Below are 25,315 nucleotides of genomic sequence, written 5' to 3' on the forward strand. Positions count from 1 at the left end.
AATACGTAAGTCTCTCCCCAGCACAGGCATTCTATTATTTGAGAACATCAGCATGTTTATAAAAGCTCTGAAAACATCCCTTAGGTAACAACAAAAAATAACTCCAGGAAAATTTATTTTAAGAAATATTTTAGAAAAGGGGCATTTTCCATGAGTACCACAAAAATAAAATTTTTATTACTGAAAGTAACATGCTAACTCATCAGTTCCTTGCTAATAAAATACTTTTAAATTTTTATCATTTATTTATTTATTTAAGATTTTATTTATTTATTTGACAGAGAGAGAGAGATAGTGAGAGCAGGAACACAAGCAGGGGGAGTGGGAGAGGGAGAAGCAGGCTTCCTGCTGAGCAGGGAGCCCGATGCGGGGCTCGATCCCAGGACCCTGGGATCGTGACCTGAGCCGAAGGCAGACGCTTAACGACTGAGCCACCCAGGCGCCCCAAAATACTTTTAAATTTAAAAAAGCCAAAATTATGTCATTTTCTTTTTTACTCCAGAAATTGCTAGCTAAGGACAGCATATGATGAAATAGGATTTTTGAAAGGAGGAATGTAAAATCTCAATAATTTATAAAATTTTAGCTGCTTTAAAAAAAGATCCTTTTTATTTGGTCCTATCTCTTCAAAGGAGTCCAGTGGAAACTCCAGGAGGATGAAATTAAGTTCCACTCATTTACCTCCCTCTGATACTTGCTATTTAGCTTTCTTGGAAGCTCATTTATTAGTTAATTTTAGCAGTCTATGTATTAAAGCTTAATCTATGTATTGTCTCAAATTCAAAATTTTTGAAGACCCCAGTTTTTGGTCAGATAATTTTTTTTAATTACAAGTTTGCATACTGTCTACAAAAATGATTATAAAGTTAAATTTTAGAGGATACTTGTGGTAGATAGAACTCTAAATCAGACCCCCAAATTTCCTGCCCTAATCTCTGAGATTGTGACTATGAGAAGATACCACACCTGTGGTTATTTATATTACACAATAAAAGGGATTTTGCAAATGTCACTGAGGTCATTAGTTAGTTGACGCAGTTCATCAAAAAGGAGACTATCCAGGTAGTCCTGACCTGATGACATGATTAAGGCAGAATTTTCTCCACTCGTGGCAGAAGAGGAAGCCAAAGAGACCTGAAGCATGAGGGAGATATGACGCATTACTGTGGGCTTGAAGATGGTGACAAGCAATCTGGGCGCCCTAGGGAACTGAGATGGATCCCTGGCCAAGAGCCAGCAATGAAATGGAGACCTCAATTCTATAAGCATAAGGAACTGAATTCTGCAGACAATTTGAATGAGGTTGGAAGTGGATTTTCCCTGAATCTCCAGTCAAGGACTCAGCCCAGCTGACATCTTAATTACAGCCTTATGATACTCCGAGCAAAGAGCCCACTGGACTTACGACTTATAAAAAAAACTATGTGCTAATAAGTGGGTGTTATTTTAAGCCATCATGTTTGTAGTAGTTTATAATGGAACAATAGAAAACTAACACAGTGCTGAGGAATTATTATTAAAAAGGAAAAAAAATCAACTACGATCTGACTGCTACATTTTTCAGAGTGCCTAGGTTCAAAGTGGAATTATTAAGTTGTTCCACGTTGAGAAAAAAAATGTGTGTTTAAGAGTAGAAGTGGTAATTCTTAGGAAATGGGGCAAACTGAAACCCAGAACAAATATGGAACATTCACACTGGATTTCAATTACAGCAAAATGAAATTATACATAAAAAAATCTAGACATTTCAATTTCAAACTCAAGGGAAACATTTATAGTAGAAATACTTACCCTATTTTGAAAAAATGATGCATGAAAATGTGATGTTGTAGCAGATATTGATACTAAGGTAATAGTTTCTTCAGAACTAGGATTATGTAAGTAAACTTTTTCCATTTTTGGCATTCCAACTGGCCTGTAAAAAAAAAGAACAAAAAAAAACTTGTCACAAATACTTCAAAGATCATTTCTAGTTGTTAAAAAAATTAAATATCTAAACTACTGGACAAATACATATCCAAACATATAAGACTATTATAAATTGGTTTATATTTAAAATTACACATGAAAATGCATTCAACAAATATATGGTGAATGGCAATTTTATGTTACACACTGAGCCAGGGGCTGGGATATGATGAAGCAAGTCTTTGCTTGGAGGAAGCTTACAGTCCAGTGAGGAAGCAGGGAGGGAACAAAATGGTCAGATGCTTGCACTGCTTTCTGTAATACCACCCTGCTTTCCTACTAATTCTTTTTATTTCTTTTAAATTTTCATGTCCTCTTCTCCCCAAATTCCACTGATAAATGCTCTTCAATTTAGGAAAAACTGAGTGGCAAAGTTATGTGAGCAGATCTGCCTTATGAGTTAGGGGTGATTATTGTCCTCATTTTATAGATGAGGATACTGAGGAACAGAAAAGTTACTTAACTTGTCCAAAGTCATACTTGGAATCTAAATTAGAATCCAGACCATCTGGCTTTAGTCCATGTTCTAACCCATTATACTAAACTGTCTACTCTCAAAGTAACAACATAAAACACACGCTCAGTGGTCTGATACCCACAGATGTATTTTAATGTTCTCCTTGGCATCCACATTATAGTTTGTCTTAAAAGTGAAATCTCAGTTATGTAGTCCATTGAGTATGTACACAGCTAATCTTAGTTGTACAGGCCTCCTGATTCCTACAGCATCAGAGAATTCTGCATATAAATTACATTTCTTCTTAATACTCTCTAATCATTTAATTGGCACCACTCTTACTTCCTCAACAAGATTATCAGCACCATTTCGGACAAAGGTTACATTATATATGCACCGTGTAGTCTCCATGTTTTCTAGCACAGGCACTTGGTAAGAGTGTGCATGGGTGAGCTTGCTCCCCTGCACACCCCTACCTAGTGGAAATTAAGGTCCTCCTTAACCTGACATCACTCAACCTAAACAAGTAACTAACTCCCTATGTTTTCACAGCCTTCCAACCTGGCCTAGGCTGGTTTCATGGGCATAGCCCCCCATGCCTTTACCAATCTCTTTGTTCTGCATTTTCCTCCCTATCCTCTATGCCAATCCAAATCCTCATTTTCTAATTCAAAAACAATTTCTTTCACAAGGTTCTCTCCTCAGGCAACTATTCTGGTCCACATTTTTATTTTATTCATGCCTGCTCTTCTTGAACACCCCACCCCCATACATACACAAACAACAATGCTGGAAAAATGCAGAAGCTACAGAAAGGTACTGATCCCAAGGATTAACTAAAAAGCAGCAAGAAACCCTTGGGGGAACAGAAGGTTGCCTTGAACTGGAAGGCGGGGAAAAGTGAGGGACAAAGAATAGCCTAAGATGACAAGCAGAGGCTAGGGTAGAGGAAGTCTTCAAAACTTTATTCTTCTCCATTTCCTTCCCTGCTTGCCTTGGGACAATCAGAGCCTGCCCTGTCAAACTGGAACAGCAGAGGGGCTTAGAAAGGTAAAAATCTGATAATCAACTACCGTGGAGCATACCCACCTCTAACTCCTCTCTTTGGTCCTCCAAAGACCAAGAGCTATTTGATTGCAATTTAGGAAGACACCTCCATCCCGATGATTCTGCTTAAGCACTATCAGATAGAGTGGTGGCCAACATAGGACAATTACCAGTTTTTACACATTTGTGAGTGTGGAACTGGATCTTTCTTCCTTGGGGATAATCTCCCCTCTTAAATTCACAAAAGAACCAAAAAGGCTTGGTATTCTGCCTTACCTCAATATGCATTACAGGACAGGAGCTCTTAAGTTCACACATCAAAATAACATGATCTGTGAGGAGTATAATCAATTAGAAAACATACCATGTTGTGGTAAACTGTAGTGTTCCTAATCTGCTGACAGAACCTGTGAGAGGATTATACTTCTCTTCATTAACATTAGGCTTGGCCATAAGATTTTCTTTGGCCAATGAAATGTGAGTAAAAGGGACATATAAAATTAAGTTTTAAAAATCATCTTTTACTCTTTCCTCTTTGCACATTGTTCCAAGAAATGGCATTTCTCAGATAGGAGTGCTGATTTCAGTCTACATCCCACTAAGATTTTGGGGCTGGTTGTGGTCATAGTATATTTAACTTGGTAAGTTCTGCATAATACACACCTGAAGTTGGAAAAGTTGAACCAAGAACTAAAAATAAGCACAATAGGATATATTTAGGAGATATGGCAAGACATTAGTAAAACAAAGTAAGAAATCATATAGAAAAAGAAAATATTAGTATAAAAATATAATGTATAAAGGTAGATAAAAATCTATTAGTGGGTTGGAAGATCACACTGACAATTTAGTTCAGAATTCAGCAAGAAAAAAATATATAGAATACTTTAAAAGAGCTAAAAGAAACAAAAGAGAAGCAGATATGTAGGGCATAACTAGAAATGGTAATATTTAGAAGATGGACTATGGGAATATTTAAGATTATGGACAAAATTAATGGGTAAAATCCAAACTTTAAAAAAATGACAAATTAATTCTTTTTCTTTAAAGATTTACTTATTTGAGAGAGAGTGCATGCACACACGTTGGGGGAAGGGACGTAGGGAGGAGGGAAGGAGCAGAGGGAGAAGGGGAGAGAAACTTTAACAGACTCTGCACTCAGTGAGGAGCCCAACCCAGGGCTTGATCTCATGACCCTGAGATCGTGACCTGAGATGAAACCAAGAGTGGGAGGCTTAACTGACTGTGCCACCCAGGCACCTCAAATATAAACTAATTCTTAATTGAAAGGGTTTATGAAGTGTCAACAAGGAGAGATAAGGAAACCCTGTACTTAACAGAGTAAAATTTAAGAGTTCTTTATACAATATGGATTAATTGTCTTATGAGATTTTTGCAAGTATTTTCTCCCATTGTGTGGAGTCTTTTCACTTTCCTGATGGTATCATTTATAGTACAAAAGTTTTTAATTTTTTATGTAATTCAATTTGTACATTTTGTCTTTTATCACTGGTGCTTCTGGAGTCATATCTAAGAAACCACTGCATAACAGAGATATATTCCAGTATTTTCTTCTAAAGGTTTTATAGTTTAGCTTTATTATATTTATATTTAGCTCTATGGTACACTTTGAATTAATTTTGTGTGAGGCAAGGATCCAACTTAACTCTTTCATATGTGGATACCCAGTTGTCCCAGCGCCATTTGTTGCAAAGACTATTCTTTATCTTTTGTTTTGGCACCCGTGTCAAAATCAACTGGCAATAAATGTAAAGTTCTATTTCTGGGATCTAAATCCTTTTCCATTTATTTATGTCTTTCCTTATGGCAGTGTCACAGTGTCTTGACTAAAGCTTATGTAAAGTTTCTGATATTGGGCACTGAAAGTTCTCTATTGGTCTCCTTTTAAAAGAATGGCTATTCTGGATCCCTCTTATTTCATGTGAATTTTAAGGTCAGCTTGTCCATTTCTACAAAAATGTCAGTTGGGATTTTGATGGGGACTGTGCTGAATTCATAGATCAATTTAGGGAGTATCGCCATCTTTATTCTGATCTATGAATAGGAAATGGCTTCCATTTATTTAATTCTTTAATTTCTTTTGACAATGGTTTGCTGTTTATAGTATACAGGTCTTACATTACTTTTGTTAAATTTATATCTAAGTATTGTACTCTTTTTGAGTTATTATAAATGGAACTGTTTTCTTAATTTTTAATTGCTCATTGCTAGTGTATAGAAATATAATTTATTTTACATATTGATCTTATATCCTGTAACCTTGCTGAACTCACTTATTCTAATTTTTTTAAGTGGATTGCTTACGATTTTCTATATACAAGAGTGTAACATCCAAAAATAGAGATGGTTTTGCTTTTTCCTTTCCAATCTGGGTGCCTTTTGCTTCTTTTTCTTGCATAACTGCCCTGGTTCTTGATGTAGGGAGAAATCTTTCAGTCTTTCACCATTAAATATGATGTTAGCTGTGGGACTTTCATAGGTGTTCTTTATCAGGCTAGGGAAATTCTTTTCTAGTCTTATTTTTTTTTGAGTATTATTACCCTGAAAGGATGTATTTTCAAATCCTTTTTGTGTATGTGTTTACTGACATGATGTTTTTTCTCCCCTTTATTGGATTAACATGGTGTATATTATATTAATTGAATTTCAGATGTGAGCTTGAATTCACGATCCTGGGATTAAGACCTGAGCTGAGATCAACAGTCAGTTGCTTAACCGACTGAGCCACCCAGGCACCCCGGTATATAATCATTTTTATGTGTTGCTGATTTTGGTTTTTATTATTTTGTGGATGAATTTTAACAAAAGGGGTATTGGTCTATAGTTTTCTTGTAGCGTCTTTGTGAGGTTTTGGTAAAATGGTAATGCAGGCCTAACATACTGAGTTGGGAAATGTTCCCTCTTCTGTTGTTTGGAAGAGTTCGTAGTGGATTGGTATTAATTCTTCTTTGAATTTTTGGTAGAATTAATCAATAAGGCTTTCTGTGCTTCTGAGCTTTCATTCTGGGAAGTTTTTTGATTACTAATTCAAACTCTTTACTTTTTATGTCTATTCAGACTTTCTATTTCTTCTTAGGTCAGTTTTGGTAATTTGTGTCTTCAGGAATTTGTCCATTTCAATTAAGTTAATGAATTTGTTAGCATATAGTTGTTCATGGTATTCCCTTATAATCCTTTTTTAAATTTCTATAAGGTTGATAGTAATGTCACCTCTTTCATTCCCGATTTTAGTAATTTGAGAGTCTTTTCTCTTTATTGCTTGGTCAGTCTAGCTAAGGGTTTGTCCATTTTGTTGCTCTTTTCAAAGAATCAATTTCTATTAATTTTCTCTATTATTTTTATCTGTATTTTATTTGTTTTTACTCTAGTCTTCATTATTTCTTTCTAATTATTTTTTACCTTATTTTTCTTTTTCTAGTTTCTTAAGGTGGAAGGTTAGGTTTCTGATTTGAGATTTGTTTTCTTTGCTGATTAAGACATTTACAGCTGTAAGTTTCTTCCTGGGCAATAGTTTTGCTGCATCCCATAAGTTCTGGTATGTTTTATTTTCATTTCACTCATCAGAAAGCATTTTCTAATTCCTCTCTTGATTTTCTTCTTTGATTCATTGGTGATTAAAGAATATGTTGCTTAATACCTCAAGATTTTTTTTTTCTGTATTGTTTTCCAGTTTATTTAATTAGAGAATGAAGTTAACAGAAAAGATACTTTGTATGACTTCAAAACTTACTGGGGCTTGCATTATGATGTATCTTGGAGAATGTTCTATGTGTGTGTAAACAGTGTAAGTACTCTGTTGTTGAGTGGAATGTTCTATAGATGTCTACTGGGCCTAGGAGCTCTGTACTGTTTTCAGGACTTCTGTTTCTTTTGTTATCTCTTGCTTAGATAGTCTATCCATTATTGAAAGTGGAGTACTAAAGACTCTATTAATGCTGAATTGTCTGTTTTTCCCTTCAACTGTCTGTTTTGCTTCCTATACTTTGGGTTTCTATTGTTAGTGAAGTCTTACCTTTTATAATCTGAAAATCTTGGTCTCTTAATTGGTATGTTTAAACTATTTATATTTAATGTAATTATTGATATGGTTAAAGTACCATCTTGCTAGTTATTTTCTATTCTATCTCTTCTTTGTTTATAACTCTTTTATATGCATAATTTTCTTTCTTTTTTTTTTTTAAAGATTTTTATTTATTTGACAGAGAGAGACACAGCAAGAGAGGGAACACAAGCAGGGGGAGTGGGAGAGGGAGAAGCAGGCTTCCCGCTGAGCAGGGAGCCCGATGCGGGGCTCGATCCCAGGACCCCGACCCGAGCTGAAGGCAGATGCTTAACAACTGAGCCACCCAGGCACCCCTTATATGCATAATTTTCTAGTCCTGGCCCAATTAAACTAGAAATCAATAACAAAAAGATAACTCGATTCCCTATAAATATGTAAATAGATCAATGCATGTGTAAGTAACCCATGGATCAAAGACAAAATCTGAATAAAAATTAAGAACTATCTGGAGCTGAATGAAAATGAAAAACTGAACTCACTAAAAGCTTGTATAATACAGTTCATTCTGTGCTTACAGAAAAATTCATGAATTTAAATCTACATATTTGAAAAGAAAAAAGCCTAAAAGTTAATGAGTTAAGCATCCATGTCATTAGAAAAAGAACGGCAAATTAAATCTAAATAAAGTACAAAAAAAGAAATGTTAAAATAAGAGTGGAAATCAATCGGAGTAAAAGATGTAAAATAGAGATGATCTATGAAGTCAGAAGTTCACAGGTCTCGGGGGTAAAAAACTAGTAAGTTGATAACTACCTGACAAAACTGAGAAAGAAAAAAGAGATGGCACAAAATATCAATATCAGCAATGATAAAAGGAGTTACAGCTACAGATGCTACAAACATTAAAACAATCACAGAATGATATTAGCAACTTTAGGTTAGTAAATTTGAAAATTATCCTGAAATTGCCAAACTCCTAGAAAAACACAGCTTACCAAAACTGGTAAATTAAAAAAATATATGTAAGCATTACAAAAAATAAAACTACTAAAGGGACACCTGGGTAGCACAGTCGGTTAAGTGTCCAACTCTTGATATCAGCTCATGTCTTGATCTCAGGGTTTTAAGTTCAAGCCCCACACTGGGCTCTACACTTAAAATAAAACAAAAAACTATTAAAGAAATTAAATTCATAATTTAAAACCTTACCACAAAGAAAATTCCAGCCCAGGAGTACTCTCTACTGGCAAATTTTACTACATACTTAAAGATAATATTTTACCAATTAATTGGGGGGGGGAGTGAAATGCAGGTACAAAATGGGGAAAAATGAGGAAGAACTCTATGACTCTAGATCTGAGTTGGGAAAACATGAATCAGAATTATCAGTATGAGACATGATTTACATATATGCATTTATTTTTTAAATTTTTTTTAGAGAGAGGGCTTGATCTCACGACCCTGAGATCATGACCTGAGCTGAAATCAAGAGTCAGATGCTTAACCGACTGAGCTACCCAGGTACCTCAATATATATGCATTTATATATATGCATATGTTTTGGGGTGCCTGGGCGGCTTAGTTGCTAAGCATCTGCCTTCAGTTCAGGTCATGATCCCAGGGTCCTGGGATCGAGCCCTGCACTGGGCTCCCTGCTCAGCGGGGAGCCTGCTTCTCCCTCTCCCACTCCCCCTGCTTGTGTTCCCTCTCTCGCTGTGTCTCTCTCTGTCAAATAAATAAATAAAATCTTAAAAAAAAAATATATATATGCATATGTTTTTCCATAGATCTGTTCACATAAGCCTAGAAGCAATGACGTCCAGAGCAATAATGCCCAGATATGGGTTTGAAATGTCACTCCCCAACAAAAGAAACCAGGACTTCTTGTACTTTTGGCTAATTCTAGGTCTAGGACAAGGAAAAGAGAAGAAAGTCTAGAATGTCTTATTGAATCAGAAAGCAAAGAAATGTTCAAAGGTGAATGGGACATATCAAAAAAAGATAGGAATCAGCTTAACCAGGCTTCCACTGGGAAAATATAAAGAGATGGATACTCTAACTTAATAGCAATCAGAGAAATACAAAATTAACAATGAAGTATCACATTATCCCTATTTACCTAGCAAAATTAGAAGGTTGGCTAATGTTAAAGGTTAGTGCAAATATGTGGATGTGGAACTACACATGCACTGCTATTAGGAGTATAAAGTGGTACAGATACTCACAAAAGCAATCAGGCAATACCTAGATAGTGAAGTGTACTCACTCACACTCTATGACCTATGCATTCCACTCCTGGGCTTACATTCCAAAGAAATGCTCATGACAGTCCATACTGAACCTGTAAGAGGATTTCACTGCAGGGCTGTTTGTGGTGGTGGGGTTACTAGAGGCAATATGTATAGCCACTGAAGAAAGAGTTATGGGTAAAATGTGGATACTCTATTATGGTTAGAAATAAGAGAACAGATGGACATCTAACAAAAATGGACCCTTAAAAAGGTAAGAAATAGAATGAACTATGCAGCCACTAAGGAAAACAATATGGAGGTTCCTCAAAAATTAAAAAATAGAACTACCATATGATCCAGCGATCTCACTTCTTCCCATATCCAAAGGAAATGAAAATAGGACCTCGAAGAGATATCTGCACCCCCATGTTCACTGCAGCATTATTCACAATAGCCAAAATATAGAAATAACTGAAGTGTCTGTCAGCAGATAAATGGATAAAGAAGATATGGTATGTATATATAGAGAGAGGAATATTATTCAGCCATGAGAAAGGATATCCTGCCCCTTGCAACAACATGGTTGTCCTTGAGGGCATTATGCTAAATGAAGTCAGACAGGGAAAGACAAACACTCTATATCACTTATATGTGTAATCTAAAAAAGCTGAACTCATAGAAACAGAGACTTAGAATGGTGGTTACCAGGGGCCGAGGAGTGCAGAAAGAGGGAGATGTTGGTCAAAGAGTACAAACTCCTGGTGAGAAGATGAGTAAGTTCCAGGGATTTAATGTCCAGCATAGCAATTATAGTTATTAATACTGTATTATATACTTGAAAGTTGCTAAAACCTTAAATGTTCTCACCACAAAAGAGAAGTGGTAATTATGTGATGTGATGGTGTTAGCTAACCCTACAGTGGTAATCATTCTGCAATATATAAGTATATCAAATCAACATGTTGTGTACCTTAAACCTATAGAATGTCACAAGTAAATTATATCTCAATAAAGCCAAAAAAACCTCAGAATGAGCTATATCACAATATTTGTATACTAAGATATAATCACATAAACTAAAAATATATAATAATACCTATATGGGTGGCAGAGGTAAAACTACATATATATCTTATGCATTTTTCTGTCTGTATATTTCATGAAAAAAGGTAAAGACAGTGTTATGGTAAAGTATAAGAATACTCTGGAAAGTAACACTACTCTACAATCATTAAGCATCATCATATAAAACGAGAATAAAGCATTTAAAGGTTTTTTGTTTGTTTGTTTAGAGTGACCTCAACAGTCAAGATGGTTTTGCTATGTGAACTGTTTACTTGAGGTCAGTGAATCAAAAGGTATTCGCTGAAGGCCTATATTTGAGCCAGCTTTATAATGATGCTGGCTTATTTTTATAGTTTTCTTTTTTTTTTTTTCCCTTTTACTGTGCGACCTGCTTCAGTGCCTGCAGCCTATGGCACAGAGGCCAGGCAATGGTTCGGGGCCACAGTTTGCTCTGGCTCAGAGCACTGAGAGGCCCAGGGGGACGAGCCTGCCATAAATCCAAACCCATGCATTATAGCTGATTCTTATGTAACTGTATAATGCTCAATCACATTTAGTCAGAGAGTGAGCCCCATATATTAAATATGATCCCTCAAGAATTCAATTTTAAAAGTACTTTAACAAATGCTACATAAAACAGAGTATTACAGAACTCGGGGTGGGAAGTATTATAGTTAAACATTACAAAAAATACACTCAAAGGTCATTTTATTGTCCAAGTAGAAATTTTAGTCTGTTTCCTTATAGGTTTTTGTCTAACTTCCTCACTGGGACTTCATAGTCTTTTTTTTTCTTTTAATCCTTAAAGTCAGAAGTTGGTCAGAATTTCATGTATTCAAACTGACTTAATATAGTCAGATTTTTTCACTTGATTTTCATATTCTGTATCATCTAAATCAACATCAAAATCTAATTTACCACTTTATTCAGTTCTTCTGCAGCTTTATCTACAGTTTAATCTTGGATTATTTTAAACATTTTGTCATTTCTAGAATGGAATAACAGTCTCTTCTCCCACATCACACAGAAAAGTCAGGTTTGTCTGCGTGAGGTTCACCAATTATGTAAATAAGAATTATTCACTTGTCTTTTGTAACATTTAACACATTATAATGGTTTTGATAATGGTCTGCACTGTGGTTTATTTTACACATCACTTGACGATTTCTTTATAATGATGACATGAAGCTTTGTTGTTGTGGTTAATGTTTTCTGGTGCCTCCAAGGGCTGAACACCCAGTCTTGTTCCCCTTCTGAGAGCTCATCAATGCAGATGCTATCACCTCTTGCCACAAGCGGGAAGGATGTGGAAGCAAAAACCTGGTTCAGAATCATTCCATGGCTTACAGCCCAGCCACCATGAAGTCCAAAATATTTCTGTGGCTTAATAGTCCAACCATGAGGAAAAAACCCAAAAGTGGACCCAGGACTTGGTCCTGAGGCAGGGACAGAGAAGGGTATCCACAGGGAGGCTTATAACAACACATTTAGGGTTAGGAAGTAGGAAGCTGAGTACCCTCACAAGCTCTTCAAGCTTAGTGGAATTCCTTTTGCCTCTGGTAAAAGGAGCTAGACCCCTTAACCAACAGGCTCGTCAATCCCAGGTGGGGGGGGGGGGGTCACAGGACCATGAAAGTAGGGCAGTAGGTACAGATCCAGCTGGGGCCTCAAATTTTGGGCATGATGTTGCAGGGAGAAGCTGTATAGACTGTATGGAAGATAAAATTCTTTTTCCTCAAGCTTCATATAGACATATAAATAGAACAACAGTACACAGAAATAAAAATGGCCTTACATCCTGGAAGTTTACCCACTAACATGCTTTCTTCAATAAATATGCTCTTTCACAATTCAAGTGTTCTGTAGGCTAAGTGGCAACCAGTCGTTCACCTCCCTATGAATTTGATTTACTTAATGTTTTCCCTCCTGTGGCCTCAGTGTAATCAATCTCAGTTATGATAAAGAAGACAGAGTATAAGACGGACAGGTAGTGTGGGGGATCCCTCAAGAAGACAGGACAGAAGACGGCTGCAGGAGAGGACTATGGGGTAAGGAAGAGAGCTCGGATGGCTTTGGGGCCCGGCAGCAGGGGGTGGATCAGAATGCTTGGCGTGCAATGAGGCTGAGGCTGGCCTTGCTCTTCTTTCGAGGGATCAGAGAGGAAAGGCCCTGGCCACACCCTACAGAAATGAACCTTTGCTCAGAGGAGAAAGGTCATCTACTTATGTTGTTCAAAGAGGTTTGGAGTAAGAGGAAGAGAGGAAAGATCTCAGGAAGGGTGTCAGTAGGCTACTCTAGTTAGGCAGGCTCCGACAGAGCAGGGTTCCTGCAGCTCTGGGCAGTCCACACCACAGGAAGCAGAGGGAGTCCTCCTTGAACATACCTCATATAAACAGCTTCCCCCCTCACCCTCCCGCTCCTCAGTTTCTCTGGGGATGTGAACAGAATCCATGATAAAGTGGGAGACTTAAAAGAGAAGTCACACTAAACCACGGAAAACTTTGGCCAAGTACTAATGCATGCTTACTTGTAAATAAATAAGCAGTGCATTAGTTTTCTGCAACATAACAAATTACCAGAAACTCAGAGGCTGAAAGTGATACCCATTTATTATCTTACAAGTCTGTAAGTCCGAAGTCCAGGCCCAGCGTGACCGAGTGATGTGCTCAGGGGTCTCACTCACTCAAGCTCAAAGTCCTCTTCTAGGCTCATGCAGGTTATTGGTGATATTTAGGTTGCTCCCAGTCTCTTGCCATATGGCCCTCTCCATTTCCAAAACTGGCACAAGAAACTCCCTTGCATCCAACACTTCTCATGCTTGAAAATACGGCATTTCTGTCTATGACTGCTATAGCCAAATGTTGAGGGCTCATGACATCAGCTCAGGGCCCCAGATTATCTCCCTATCTTAAAGGTCAACTGATTTGGGACCTTAATAACATTTCCAAAATCCTTTACAGCAATATCTACATTAGTGTTTGATTGGGAGATGTGTGTGCATCTCGGAAGCCAGGAATTTGGGGACCATCTTAGAATTCTGCTTGCCCTAAGCAGCATGTGAGACTGCGTGGCTAGACAGGTAAGATTTTCAAATGCCTGCAGCGCTGGTTCTGTTGGTTTCTACTGTCGGCTACTCCAAAGACAGGAGGGCCAAAGGGGGGAGTGTGAATTATTTACAGATAAACCAAGCAGAATCAAATATATGGCTGTTCTCTGTGCTGTCTGTGCACAGCTACTGACTGTCCATACTCCGGAAGAGTCTGAAGTGCAAAAGAATTAGGAAGAAGCAGCTATGAACTAGACACCAGCTTGGAAAGTAAGCTGCAATTTTGTGGTCAGTGGCCAGTTTCCCATGCCATAGAAAGACAACACAATGCCAGGAAACAGCTGAAGAAATGGCTGAGCAACTACCCTCAGACAAACCCTATGAATGACAGTGACACAGCACTCTACTAAACACAACTTTTGGCAGGAAACTGGGCCGAATCAATATGCAGTACTTTGTACCACTCAATTACCACAAAATTCGAGCATCTTTTTATACACATTTCAGATTGGGGGCTGAGGGGACTGCTGGTGGAACAGTTAGTAACTGAAAAAGCAAAAAGGAACCAAACATCCCTTTAGAAGAGAGAATCTACTTGATTTTTTATTGGAATATGAAAAGTGATTAGAAGAAACACCTTTCATGAACTGAATTTAACTTGAAAATAAAGACCTTTGTTTTTAGCAACAGACTATTTAATAACTTCCATTTTTTAAGACATTAATTAGGTCTCCATTTTAAGCTTTAGATTTGAAACCAAGATTTTCTGCACTTAATAATTACATAAACCAAAGAACTCAGTAAACCAAGTTTCCACCCAAAGCATCTTTCACAGTCTGCAATAAATGTTTGAAAAAAGGAGTTGTTATGGAAACAGAAAAATATTTAACAGCATTGGCATAAATAACTAAGAGGGATGCAGAGGGATGGGGGGAGGTGGTCATGCCCAGATTGTTCCAACTAATTGTTACAGAGAAAGCAAGGAAGGGACAGAGAGGGGGAAAGAGATAGAATTAAAGAATAAATTTAAATGTAATGGGAGAAAACAAAGAAAGCCTATTTTTGAAGAAAGTTAACTTGATTTACTGTGAAAGAAGCTCTAGAGGGCAGTAAGGATGGTCAGAGTTGTCAGTACAGAGGGGTCTGGAAGGCGGCCAGAGTACGTCCTAGAGCTGCATCCTCGCTAAAGGGCCTGAAACTCTCCTGGAAGCCCTGGATGACCACCAGATGCAACTCAGTGTGGTAAATTCTATCCAATTTAAAGTTTTTCAGATACCACAAAGGGTGTTTTAAAAATATGAGTGACTTCTGGTTTAGCAAAAAGACCACAAGCAGTGTAGAAACAATTCACACAAAACATAAGGCAAAACTTCAGTGCATGAGTCAAGGTAGTAAGCAATCATAACTCTACTTACAATTTTTGGAAAAAAGTATTATAAAGTGTTCTGTTAAGGATATTCTTCTCAAGTCCTAAAATTACTGCTATACATATCAAGTCAATGAAACATTTATAGCATGGGCATTAAGTCAGTACACTGCCAGATCAAGTAGAAAAGGTAAAGCAAATGTTCAATGCAGTCTGGCAAAAACACTTGGGAATGTAAAGTTAATTTAACTGAAACAAAGAAATCAGCGGGAAATCTTGTTGGATTTAAAGATAATGTACTGTATGCAAGTGTTACGTGTGAAATATGTGCCAGAGATACAAAGATAAATAAATTATCTTCAAAGCCAGGTCTAGAAGGGAAGCAGACATCTAAACAGAGCAATAACCAGCGTGCTGACAGAAGTTAGTAGATGTAATGAGTAATAAAGACTTTGATTCCATTGTTGGTATTTGATTACTGAGAGTTTTCAAGCCCCATAACGTCCCCTCACCTTATATTCCACAGATGGGCAAGCCAATAAGAAAGCCTGTACTCTCACTCTTAGATGCAGTGAGAAGTTCAAACTTTATGAGTCCGCCCCAGCCTCAGCCCCAACCACAATAAAGTCAAACCAGTCTCCTTTCTCCGCTCTCTCAGGCCATTTTTCAGACTTGCTTGGGAGCCCACCCTGCTCTCCCCAGAATGCTTTATTATGTGAGTATAATAAATCTTCCCGCACCCTCTTCATGTGTGTGCATGTGAGGTCATCAGTCTTGGTTCAGTGTTCCTTCCAATATATGTCCATTTTTCCCTCTAGTTTCAGTCAGATTTCTATCACTTAGAACCAAAAACTAAAGCATTGACCAAAACTGAGGGAATAAAGGCACTCTGTAATTACTGTTAATTTTCTTACAATATGAATAGTGGTACTGTAGTTATGTACAAAGTCCTTACATATGGAAATGTGTGCCAAAGAGTATAGGAATAAAATGTTACTACGTCTGCTTTCAAATGATTTAAAATTGACAGAAATACGAATATGGCAAAAATCTTAATTATTGAATTTAGGTTAGGAGTACATTCATTACCTGTTCTTTCTCCTTTGTTTTGATTATGTGAAAGCATCCATACAATTCTTTTGGAGGGGAGACTCAAAGTATGTACAACATGCCTAGCACTTAGAAAGACCACTTACTTCAGGAAGTGGTAAGTAGTTCTCCACAGGGGTGGCCTAGGGTGAGGAGGCACATAAGAAAGGTAAAGGACAGAGTTTAGGTTGAGAAATTTAGCGTCTATCCTAAAGACATCTGGAAACCATCAAAGGATTTTTTTTGTGGGAAAGAGTCCAGTAAATGACATGATTTGGATAGTAAAAAGATTTCCCTGTTGACAGTGTTGATCATAAATTGGAAAATGGCAGGCATATGGTAAGTCTAGATAAAAAATGATGAAGGCCTGAATTAAGAGGAGAAGGCTAAGAATAAGAAATAAAGGTTAGAGAAGAGCAGACATGAAAAGTTGACAGAATTCTGGTAATGGATTTGGTGGGGGAAGGGATGGAGTGCTCTGAGGTAAAGGAAAGAATCCAGGAAACATCAGGATTTTTGGCTTTGGTGACTGATTTATACCATTCATGGAGACTGGAAATACAAAAGCAAGAGCAGGGCACACTGAGTTTCAGGTGTTGCTGGAGACACATGGTAGTGTTTGGGAAGAGGGGCGAGACACAGGTTTGGAAACCACAGACATATGTCAAGGGCGTGGAAGAGAGCACCCCATAAGAGAGTGTGGAGTTGGCTCAAAGAGGCTGAGGAAAGAGAAGCAGCTACAGTTAGGGGATAAACAGGGAACAGAACCCTGAAAGAAGCCAAGAAAAAATGGCTTTAAGACACAGGAAGAAAACACAGAGTGGTTCACAAGGGTAGAGGCCAAGAAAGATCTGAGGAGGAAGTCAGTGGTGTCATGTACTCTACAAGAGACCAAGAAAGACAAGATTATTAAGGTCACCCAACAAAAAGACCTAAAGTAGGGCGGTTCCAGGGTCAATTAATTCTGCAGTTTAACACTATTATCAAGGACTCAAGTTCTTTCCATTTTTCTACTCTCAGACAAATTTTGCTGGCTTTATCCTCAGCCTAGCACCTCTGATGGATTGCAAGATGGTTGCCATAGTACCCCAGGCATCGCATGCAGACAATATCCAGCATGGAAGAGGGATAATTCTTTTGTAAGTCTCTTTTTTAGAGTGGGGGAAAAAAAACCTGTTCCCAGAAATCCTTTAGTAGACCCGACTTCATATTACTGGGTAGAACTGGGTCACACGTCCACCCCTGAAATGATCATAAACAAGAATGGGAGTATTACAATTGACTCAGATTAATCAGGAATACTCCTGAGCTGGAGACAGGCTCACTTGTCCTAAGGGCAGGATAACTGAAAAACCTGGGGCTGTATTAACAAAAAGGTGAGGGGGGAATGTTGAATAGGTAACTAATGGGCACGAAAGGGGCCGCTCTGTACTAAGGTATTCTAATCTGATTTTTTTCCAAATAATGATACTTTATTTAAGAAAGAGCAAGGATTTTTAGAGGCGGAAAGACAAGTGGTCAATGCAGGAAAAAATTCCAATCAAGTAAGCTTTATGCTTCTGAGACTGGAAGGAAGCCAAACATAGAATAACTTTAAAGGAGGATGTATCCTAAAACCTCTCTGATTTCCTTTGGCAATAGGTTACTTCCTAACCCACCAATAATTTACCTTCTGCAGTGCAAACACACAATGTCTCTTCCTTTGTACCAGAATTTCTACTTTCAACTTTCATAAGAAGAAATGTAGCTCTAAAATGGCTAGGCAAATTCTTCCAGTCACATTGCCTGCGATCTTCTAGGGTCAAAGTTCTAAATTTAGGAACCTCTGTGTTTACATCCATGTGGTGGCTCTGTGGTCTACCGACTTGACTGGGTTGGACTACAGTCCCCAGAACTCCCTCATACATTTCTGCTTAGGGTGGGTTATGTGGGATGCTCTCTCCTGAGAGCTGGAACATGGACGGGAGGCAGCCGCCGTTTTGTAGCATACAGTAACTTCTTCCAGTTACTCACTCAAACACCAACGTAGGTGCTGCTGGGAAGGGATTCTGCAGATGTAATTCAAGTCCCTCATCAGCTGACTTTAAATTAATTAAAAGAGAGATTAGGTAGGCTTGTCTTAAACAGTTGCAAGCCCTTTCAAAGAGAACGTAGCCTTTGCCTGAACTAAGAGGCTCCAAACAACAGATGGATCTGCAACTGCTTTGCTTCCTCAGGCTCTTCCCTGAGAGCCTGCCTGTGGACATCAAGCTTCAGCACTTACTCATGGTCTTCCCTTCCTGACTGCCTGCCCCTGTACACTTTGGGCTTGTTTAACCAGCTCCCACAACTATATAAGCCAATACACAAAACTCCACACACATATACATATATATACATACACTGACTCACATACTCACACACATACAAAATCTAACTGATTGAACCCTAACACACACGTGCTCACATTTGCCTCCAACTCCTACTTCTACCTTTGTGAGATAAAACCAGCTCCATTCAGTGCTCTCAGACTGGACGCAGAAAAGTTTAAAATGGGAGGATCATTTTCTTTTTCTTTTGTTTCCACTATTTTAGAGCAGCTTGTAAATCTGCTGGCTTACGGAATAGTTCAGTATACCTACTATATACCTTTCCCATGCTGTAACTAAGAGCTCATGCTATGCTTCAAATAATTTTCTTCACTGTATTACCTAGCCCAGCTCGCACTGGAGTTCATATGTCCATCTGCACACCTGCAATAAACTTCCACAGTTTCTCTCATGGTATTTCAGTTCCTATCAGTTCTCTTTGTTCATGACACCAAACTATTCTCTAGCCTAAATATTAACTGAAAACCTTTAAATTCTGCATATCCTTTCATCCCACAACTCCATTCTTAGGACTCTCTCCTGAGGATAAAGTCATGCTGTGTTTGTATCATTAGTTTCGGCACTGATTATAAGAACAAAAAGTTTAAAACAATATAAAACAAGAAATGAATTGAACAAATATATCCATACAATTTGATGTTCTTTAATACCATGAAAGAAAGTAACAGATAATTCAATGGAATAAAGAAAAAAAAATGCACCACGTATTATGTTTAGAAAGCAGGTTATACAACAGTTTATGTTCAGAAAATACAGTCATGTTTTTTGTGACTCAATAAATAAATACAGATGCATAGAAGAAGGACTTGAAGGATAAAAGCTCAATGTTAATGTTTCTGCGTGGCTGGACTACTGGTAATTTCTTACTTTCTTATTTCTCCTGGGAAGTATTTTCTAAGTTTACTATAGTGGACATGCACTGCTAGTGTAATAAGCAGAATCCCAGTAAGTTCTGTAGTGGTGACTTAATAACCTACGGCCTAGAACAGGAATTCTTCCCTACCTCTCAAGAATCCAGTATGGACTTTGAGAGGGATGTCTAGAGAACCCTTTAACCTGTGTGCACAATGCTGTCTGTATGTGCAACGCTGCGTGCCTTTGTGTGCATTTGGAGAGGTGAAGAGTTTCACAGCTTTCACCTAGTCCTCAAGAGATCCATGATCAAAAATACGTTAAAACCACCAGTCCAGAATCTTTCAATTCAGGCATTTTGTACAGCTGAAAATGTCTTTATCTCAAGTGATACATTAAATTTGTACAACTCTCTCAAAAAACAAATTATGAAGTAAAAAACAGCTGGGTGTAACTTTTGACAAGCTCTCTCTCGAATGGTTGCTGCTATGCTTTCCAAGTAAGAATACTCTGTGTTTGAGACTAATGATTTTGGTGTTGTTTGCCAACCTCCTCTCCTGGCCCTCATAGCAGCACCAGAAATACAGCTCATGCCCTAGTCTCAGAATGGAGTTTGTTAGTCTCTGTTCTGGGCCCCTCTAGGGTGAGCAAACATACTCTAAGAGAATTTTACTGTCCTGACCGAAAACTCACTAGTAGTTAGAAAACAATGAACTCTTTTATGGAGATCAAAATATGTGCCATGTTTCATTAAATATCTTGCATTTGAGAGAAGGAGACTGTGGGCGACATGTTATTGTGACTGGCTTAAGGCCTCTACTTTATGTTCCTTGCAATCTTGACATTGTATACCTAAACCGTTTTTTTTTTTTTTTAAAGATTTTATTTATTTATTTGTCAGAGAGAGAGAGAGTGCGTGCACAGGCAGGGGGAGCGGCAGAGGGAGAGGGAGAAGCAGGCTCCCCGCTGAGCAGGGAGCTCGATGTGGGGCTCAATCCCAATACCCTGGGATCACGACCTGAGCCGAAGGCAGACACTTAACCAACTGAGCCACCCATGCGCCCCCCTAAACCGTTTTTGTAAGACAGAAATGATAGTGATATGTTTCCCATCCAAATATTATGGTCTATAAATCTAACACCCAGAAGTCACTTTTACTTACATAATGACTATTCCAAAATACTGATTCCATCTAGAAGTGCACAAAGAACCATACAAAATTCTCTCTGCACTGCTACCCCTAAAATCCATGATCTCTGTAGGAATATAGTCTTAAAAGTTGGGAGTCGCTATCAGGTATCTTGCTTTTTATGCTAGCTACTCTACCATGGTTCTGTACAAATATAATTAGTGTATTTGATTATTCCAGGTTTGAGATTGTAAATAAATTATTTAAACTTCATATGTTTACTAGTAAAAAATGGTTAATTACAACTCTGACAACATTAAAGAAAATTATAATTTTCACTTACTGAATCAAATAGATCTATATACAGTTTCTCTACCACTCCTCTTTTAAATTGTTTTCTTTTCCTGCTAGTTTACCAGGGTGGCATTGCTCTAGCAGTTACGTGCTCTAGCACTAAGAATTTTTCCTTATCTACTTGCTGAATTAGACTGGAACCAAATACAGGTAGACTTGTCTTTTTCTCAGTGTATCTGAGATGTGCAAAACCTGAGGCTCAGAGGTAGAAGGGAAGCCAGAAATATGGTTTGAGGAAGCAATCTGTGGTTGAACCACGTCTTTCTGCAGGATTTTCTTTTGTTTGCTCTTTTGGATTAGTGATAATAATACTTATTTGGTGATGTATAGAAGTCTATACTTTAAAAGCACATGCCAACAAATAATAATGATACATCTTTCTATATCCACATGGAAAATTTTAAATAGAAGTGGAAATGAATTACTAATCAGAAAAGTAACCTAAAAGTTTTATGCTGCTTCTGAAGATAGGATCCTTTGAACCAGGGACTTTATTAGGTGGGTATTTTTCAAACTTCAAAAGTTAATATTATATGTTAGACTCATAATAGATACTTGCTTCCCATTTTCTTTCTTTCTTTCTTTCTTTTTTGTTTTAAAGATTTTATTTATTTATTTGCCAGAGAGAGAGAGAGAGAGCGCACACAAGAGGGGGACTTCCCATTTTCAAACTGCATTCAACATTGTTTTCCTGTACTTGAAAATGTAACTTTCTCAGAGAGATAACACAGGTAAAAAGCAAGACAAATAAATGCATAAAATACACATAATAGTTTAATGGGAAACTATGGTCTGAAAATTTTAAACTTACTGTTCATGGAAATCCAGCATTGGTGGCTCAAATCGTATAGGTCTGCAATTACCCCGGTACAGAGATATACTGTAAGTAAAAACAAAAGAGTGTAAGAAACAATTCTTTAAAAAATATATACCCCAAAACTGAAGTCAGACACTTGAGTTTTGTCACAACAAAGTATCTTTAAGTGTAGCCTAATCTTCTATTGGGAATGTGCATTACTTTTCTTAATAGAGGAAATCAATAAATGTGTGTTTTTAAAATTAAAAAAAAAAAGGAGAGTACTTTTCCTATTCAAAGGTATATGAAAACAGAAAATGCTCAGGTAGACTCAATGTTGAAATTAATTTTTTGAAATAGTTGATAACAATATATCTTTATATGCTCACTTAGATTTTCTTTTTTGATACATGCACAATGAACAATAAATAGTCAACACAACTATACATACTTGGCAGACAATACAGTATACAGACAAAAACCACAATCACATTTTAACTAGAGTGGCAAAGGAACTAAACAAAAATGAATTTTGTGGGATAGAAACTTTTTTTTTTTTAAGATTTTATTTATTTATTTGACAGAGAGAGAGAGACAGACAGGGAGAGGGAACACAAGCAGGTGGAGTGGGAGAGGGAGAAGCAGGCTTCCTGCCGAGCAGCGATCCCGATGTGGGGCTGGATCCCAGGACCCTGGGATCATGACCTGAGCCAAAGGCAGACGCTTAACGACTGAGCCACCCAGGCGCCCCAGGGATAGAAACTTTTAAGAACTGAAATATCTTTTTCATCTGAGAGTTTAGAACACACTGATCTATTTGAGTATTATTTCTCACTATCCCACTTGATACTAGAACTTCTCACTAAAACCAATTTCTCAACAACAAGCCTAGTCGTTGCCATGACCTAACAATGATGTGACACAGAAATACCCTGGGAGGGTGGGGGGCTGTCCACATGCCTCAGGTCATCTGTTTAAGTACTGAGAAAGTCAGAAATTCAGTAAGCCACTGAAGTTTCTAAATAGTAGATGTTTATCTTTCTGTTGTATTTTAAGAAATGACATTAGAGCAAAACCATTCTGTAAAACTATTTCCATCAACACAATTCAGAAGAACACAGCTTCAAATGATATAGTAATTTAATTCAGGAAATACAGGACATACATTAGAAACAGGCAAGGACATTCAGAATATGTAGGAAATTTAGCTTTAACTCAGCTCTTTAAATAGCTTAGACTATATATTTATTAAAGATTTTTAAAATTTATTTATTTGACAGAGAGAGACAGCGACTGAGGGAACACAAGCAGGGGGAGTGGGAGAGGGAGAAGCAGGCTTCCCGTTGAGCAGGGAGCCCAATGTGGGGCTTGATCCCAGGACCCTGCGACCATGACCTGAGCCAAAGGCAGATGCTTAAGGACTGAGCCACCCAGGTGCCCCTAGCTTAGACTATTTAAAGATTAAATAGTCTGAGTAGTAGAATCGAAGCACTAAAAGTAATAGGATCTTAAGATGTTTTTAGCTTGATAATCCCTCTACATATGCTGAACAGAAAAAAGGAAAAACACAAACAAGGAGGAAAACAGCAAATATAAGATTCTACTTAATAAAGCATAAATCTAAAGACACTGGGACAAAGGCGGCACAGTTCCCCCAAGACAGGAGCCACTCAGCAAGAGGTACAGAATCTACTCCCTCTTGATTTCTGCTCTTCTTAGGCATTATATAACAAGGACACTCTCTGGCACCTTTAAAATAAGAGAAGCTGATTAGCTCATTAGTTTCAAGGGTATGAAACCCAAACAATAAAATCTTAATGCAATCAAGGGGGAAAAGGATAATGCATGAAGTAAATGTGTATAAGTCATTAATTCATATATATAAACACTACACTGACTGCATTAGATTAAGATACAGTTTTTTTCCCCCCTCACAGAACTGAGAATCTATTCCCCAAGTTGCACATGGAAATGTCTGAAGTGGCCAGGCAAGGTAAGAAAAAAAACAAAACCAAACCATATACATGGTGTTGATTCAGCACAAATATAACGGATGCAAGGGGGGCTGTCTAGTGGCTGGGGGTATGGAAACAAAGCAAAGAGCCTGCTCTCATTGCACTAACATCCCAATAGGGGAGACAAAAATAGAACATAGTAGGTAACAAGGGATAAATAAGGACAAACCAAATACAGTAGGAACAGAGAAGGTCTCTCTGAGGAAGGTCGTTTGAGCTGAGACCTGAATGGTGGAGATCTGGGGAGAGAAAGGAGATCTACTTGGCATGCTGAGGAGCAAGAAGGCTGAAGTGGCCAGAGTGACGGGAGGGAGGGGGAAGGGAGGGGCTGAGATCAGAGAAGTACAAAGGCCAAGTCTCCTTGCAGGAATCTGGGTTTTATTCTAAGTGTAACAAAAAGCCTCTATAGTGTCTTCCACAAGGGAGTAACATGATCTGACACATCTGAAAAGGTTAATTCTGGATGCTGTGTCAAGAACCGATTGTAGGAGTGCCAAAGTAGAAGCAGGGAGTCCTGCAGTAGTCCAGACAAGAGGGGATGGTGCAGTGGTCTAGGGGGATTACAAGGCAGGGTGGTGAGAAGTGGCTCTTTTCTGAATATATGTGGAAGCTAAAGGCAACAGGTCATGCTGATGGACTGATTTTGGAATGTGAAAGGAGAGAAATCAAGGATGACTTAATTCTAAAAATTTGGCCTGAGAAATTGGATACAGAGTCATGACATGGGAAGAGTGGGTTAGAGATGAGGAAGGATAGATGGGTTAGATGTTCAAGTGTATTTATTGTTTTAAACATTTAAATTTGAGATGTCTTATCTAGATGCGGTGTCTAGTAGGCAGCTGGATATACCTGGGTATTGCTTTCTATTAAAAAGTTACTGATTTTTGTGTACTGATCTTCTACCCCAAGTCACTTTGGCAATTCTTTTTTTTTTTTTTTTTAAAGATTTATTTATTTGAGGGGCACCTGGGTGGCTCAGATGGTTAAGCGTCTGCCTTCGGCTCAGGTCATGATCCCAGGGCCCTGGGATTGAGTCCCGCATCGGGCTCCCTGCTCCTTGGGAGCCTGCTTCTCCCTCTGCCTCTCTCTCTCTCTCTCTCTCTCTCTCTGTCTCTCATGAATAAATAAATAAAATCTTTAAAAAAAAAGATTTATTTATTTGAGAGAGAATGAGAGAGAGAGAGAGAGAGTGCACACGAGAGGGGGGAGGGTCAGAGGGAGAAGCAGACTCCCTGTTGAGCAGGGAGCCCGATGTGGGACTCGATCCCAGGACTCCAGGATCATGACCTGAGCTGAAGGCAGTCGCTTAACCAACTGAGCCACCCAGGCATCTCTGGCAAGTTAATTCTAACAGTTTGTCTATAGATACCTTTAGATTTTTCCAGCACTATATGTGCTGCCAAAATAATCAATACTTTGGGTTACCTCTGTAGATAAATCATCTGCAAGTAACAACAATTGTATTTCTTCCTTTTAAATCCCTAGACCTTGTTTTCATTTTTTATGC

The 25,315-nt window shown here is 38.0% G+C and overlaps 1 protein-coding gene and 1 non-coding gene across 4 annotated transcripts in view; both read right to left on the bottom strand.

The window, feature by feature from the left end:
* TMEM131 (transmembrane protein 131) overlaps nucleotides 1-25,315 on the bottom strand; it is a 228,844-nt gene that overhangs the window by 100,595 nt on the left and 102,934 nt on the right. For all 3 annotated transcript variants that reach the window (XM_027621084.2, XM_027621085.2, XM_027621086.2), the window contains 2 exons: nucleotides 21,809-21,877; nucleotides 1,792-1,915 (listed from right to left, as the gene is read on the bottom strand). In XM_027621084.2, the coding sequence (XP_027476885.1) occupies nucleotides 1,792-1,915; nucleotides 21,809-21,877 (193 nt within the window). The remainder of the gene's footprint in view (nucleotides 1-1,791; nucleotides 1,916-21,808; nucleotides 21,878-25,315) is intronic.
* Nucleotides 11,170-11,302, bottom strand: LOC113938823. Its single transcript, XR_003525022.1, has one exon. It is a non-coding gene; the product is annotated as a small nucleolar RNA SNORA42/SNORA80 family (small nucleolar RNA).

This window comes from Zalophus californianus, chromosome 8 (assembly GCF_009762305.2).
Source record: "Zalophus californianus isolate mZalCal1 chromosome 8, mZalCal1.pri.v2, whole genome shotgun sequence".
NCBI classification, from domain to species: domain Eukaryota; kingdom Metazoa; phylum Chordata; class Mammalia; order Carnivora; family Otariidae; genus Zalophus; species Zalophus californianus.